This window comes from Mastomys coucha, unplaced genomic scaffold (assembly GCF_008632895.1).
Source record: "Mastomys coucha isolate ucsf_1 unplaced genomic scaffold, UCSF_Mcou_1 pScaffold12, whole genome shotgun sequence".
NCBI classification, from domain to species: domain Eukaryota; kingdom Metazoa; phylum Chordata; class Mammalia; order Rodentia; family Muridae; genus Mastomys; species Mastomys coucha.
In genome coordinates this window covers 10,572,125-10,575,143 of record NW_022196894.1, presented here as the reverse complement: position 1 = coordinate 10,575,143, position 3,019 = coordinate 10,572,125, and the positions used below count along the sequence as shown (strand labels likewise).

The following is a 3,019-nucleotide window of genomic DNA, read 5'->3' as shown; positions in this document are numbered from 1 at the left end:
TACTCAGACCACAACACACATGTGGAGGTCTTTTTGAGAGTCTCTTCCTCCACCTTTCCTTGGGTTCCAGTGATCAAACTCACTAGTGCCTTTACCTATTGAACTGTCTCATTAGCCCAGGATGCCATACTTTAAATCTTTCTACTTATGCCCTCCTCGTACTTCCCTATGAAAGATTTTTTTTTTTTGTGGCATTTTACAACTGATTTTTTTCTTTCCTTTGATTATTTAATAATGGTCATTTGTGAGTTTTTAGGGTCTTATAACATTTTTGTTAATGGATAATAAACACCTTTTTACATATCAAATTTATGAATCAAATTATTTTCAGAGATTAGGTCCCCAAAAGTAGAATTACCATTTAAGACACTGACCCACATTTTCAATATAGGTTGTAACATAATATCTTAATGGTTTAAACTGTGTATTTTTTTTCATAGATCTGTTAGTGCATGTTCATGTTAGTAAATGTTCAGTGATTACTGCTTAAATAGTTGATATCTTGCTAAGCTGATAATGGCCAACAATTTTAAAGATGCTTATAGTATCCTGTCAAGGTGCTGCCCCCTAAATGGCTAAGAACTATGTGTGGCTCTAGAACTTAGTCCATCTGCAATTTCATCTGGAGTAGCTCTGTCTCTCTTTACTTGTGAATCCTCCATGGACACACCTAGATCTTTGAGCTAGGCTCTTTTAGGGTACTAGTTTTGAAAAGCCAATGAGTAATGTAAGCAAAGTATCCAGCCCTAGCATCTGACACGTTCTGTGTACAGTAGAATAGCTAGCCAGTGCTGACACTCCAGCAGCCCCGAGTGTACTGTCTTGTCTCTTTTAGACACTAGTTGCTGGTCTTACATCAAATAAGCCTGCAGACAAACTCCGAGCCCTACCACTCTGGTTGTCTCTACAATACTTGGGACTTGATGGCATTGTGGACAGAATAAAGCATGCTTGTCAGCTGGTGAGTAGAAACATTAAAAGAGTTACAGAGACTCTTCCACAAAAGCAGAGACATGAGTAACTTTTACTTTTGATATCTTCTGTCCAGAATGAGGAAAAACATAAAGTGACTTTCAGGAAAAGAGATGGTCCATAATATTGGTCTTGATTGACTGGCCTCCAGGGAAAGGGAATATAGAAATTGAAAATTTGCTGGGAAGTGGTGGTGCACACCTTTAATCTCAGCACTTGGGAGGCAGAGGCAGGCAAATTTCTGAGTTCAAGGACAGCCTGGTCTACAGAGTGAGTTCCAGGACAGCCAGGGCTACACAGAGAAACCCTGTCTCGAAAAACCAAAAGAAAAGAAAAGAAAGAAAGAAAGGAAATTCAATGTAGAGGCCTGTCATGGTGACCCATGCCTTTCTTTAATCCCAGCACTTGGGAAGGCATAGATAGAAAGATTTCTGAGATTGAGGCCAGCCTGTTCTACATAGTAAGTTCCAGGACAGCCAGGACTACATAGAGAGACACTGAAAACAAAAAACCAAACCAACAAAAAATAAAAGGGGGGTGGGCTACACAAGGGGGTAAAACAATTGAAAATTCAGCATGAGTGGCACGGGTTTTTTATATATGTATGTGTATTTGAAAATCCCACTCCATTACATACCTACCCAACTTTGTTTTGTTGTGTTTACCTATCAGTCCCATGAGTGCTGTCAATATAGTCTTGGGTGTGTAGCCATCACAGACACATGCTAGGCCTCCCAGAGGCTACACCGTAAAGAAAGAACACTCTTCTCCCTCAGCAGCTATCAGTCACCCATAGCTCTGCACTCTGCTAAGTACATGGGTATTTTTTTTAACGATATATGCATATAAATGTTTAACCTGCATGTATGCCTGTGTACCATTTGCATGTCCGGTGCCCTAAGACCAAAAGAGGGCAGAAGATCCCCTAGAACTGGAATTACAGATGGTTTTGAGCATAATTTGGATGTTAGGAATTGAACCTAGGTCCTCTGTGAGTATAGCCAGTGTTCTAACTGCTGAGCCATCTCTCCAGCTCCCAGTATGTGTATTTTTAATACAGTAGCTTGGAGTTCCTATTTTTAAGGTTCTGGGGCAAATCTTTCTCTGTATTTGAGATATCCTGACTATTAAAATCATAAGTTGTATATTGTAGGTTAATGTTATCTGGTTGGCTGTTTTAACAAAATACATTGGACCGGGTAATTTGTGAGTAACAAAAACTATGTTGCTTACATTTGTAGATGCTCTAACCTGAGCACAGGATATCTGTAGAGTCAATGTCTGGTGAAGGCCTTAATGGTACCAGCTATGTATTCTTCTGGGAACAGGGGAAGCAGTCCTCCACCCTCTCTTTATAAGCATGCTCACAAATCCCTTTTAGTGAATCCTTTAGTCACTTCTAAAGGTTGAACCTATTAATATCATTGTTTAAGATATTAGGTTTCAGCATAGAATTTTTGGGCAGAAACATATTGAGAACCTTACCATTGTAAAAAACAAAAACTAAAAAAAAAAAATCAACCTAGATGTGGTAGCTCAGAGCTGTTTTCTAACCACTTGAAAAGCAGACAGAGGTGGGAAGATCAAGTGTTCAAGGCTAGCTTTAACAACAGAAAAGAGAGATTGGGTTTGAGTATGAATCATGAATGACTGTAATCCCAGCTTTCCTAAATTAGAGGCAGAAAAATCAGGAAGGAGTTCAAGGCCAAGCTCACTACATAACGAGTTTGAGAGGACGTCCTGGATTACATAAGAAACTATCTTAGAAAAACAAGAGTCATATTTGTGTAGTTTGAGCATTGATCTTTATATCAGTTTAAAAGCATGATGTCATGTTTTGATACCTTCATTTTATCACCTGTGATATAAGATAATAATTAAGGTTGATATAAAGACTTACTGAGTTTATATTAAACTATTAAGTAGTGCCTGGTCACATAAATTATTCATGTATGTGTAAATCTTTGTTTTAAATATACTGGTCCCTTTTATATTTACAAATTAATTTTAAGGTATATGTTTTTGGTTTTTTTTTTTTTTTTTTTTT

The 3,019-nt window shown here is 37.9% G+C and overlaps 1 protein-coding gene across 4 annotated transcripts in view; it reads left to right on the top strand.

Annotated features, from left to right (window-relative positions):
• Pdxdc1 (pyridoxal dependent decarboxylase domain containing 1) overlaps positions 1-3,019 on the top strand; it is a 92,823-nt gene that overhangs the window by 68,449 nt on the left and 21,355 nt on the right. For all 4 annotated transcript variants that reach the window (XM_031363107.1, XM_031363106.1, XM_031363105.1 and 1 more), the window contains exon 12: positions 836-961. In XM_031363107.1, the coding sequence (XP_031218967.1) occupies positions 836-961 (126 nt within the window). The remainder of the gene's footprint in view (positions 1-835; positions 962-3,019) is intronic.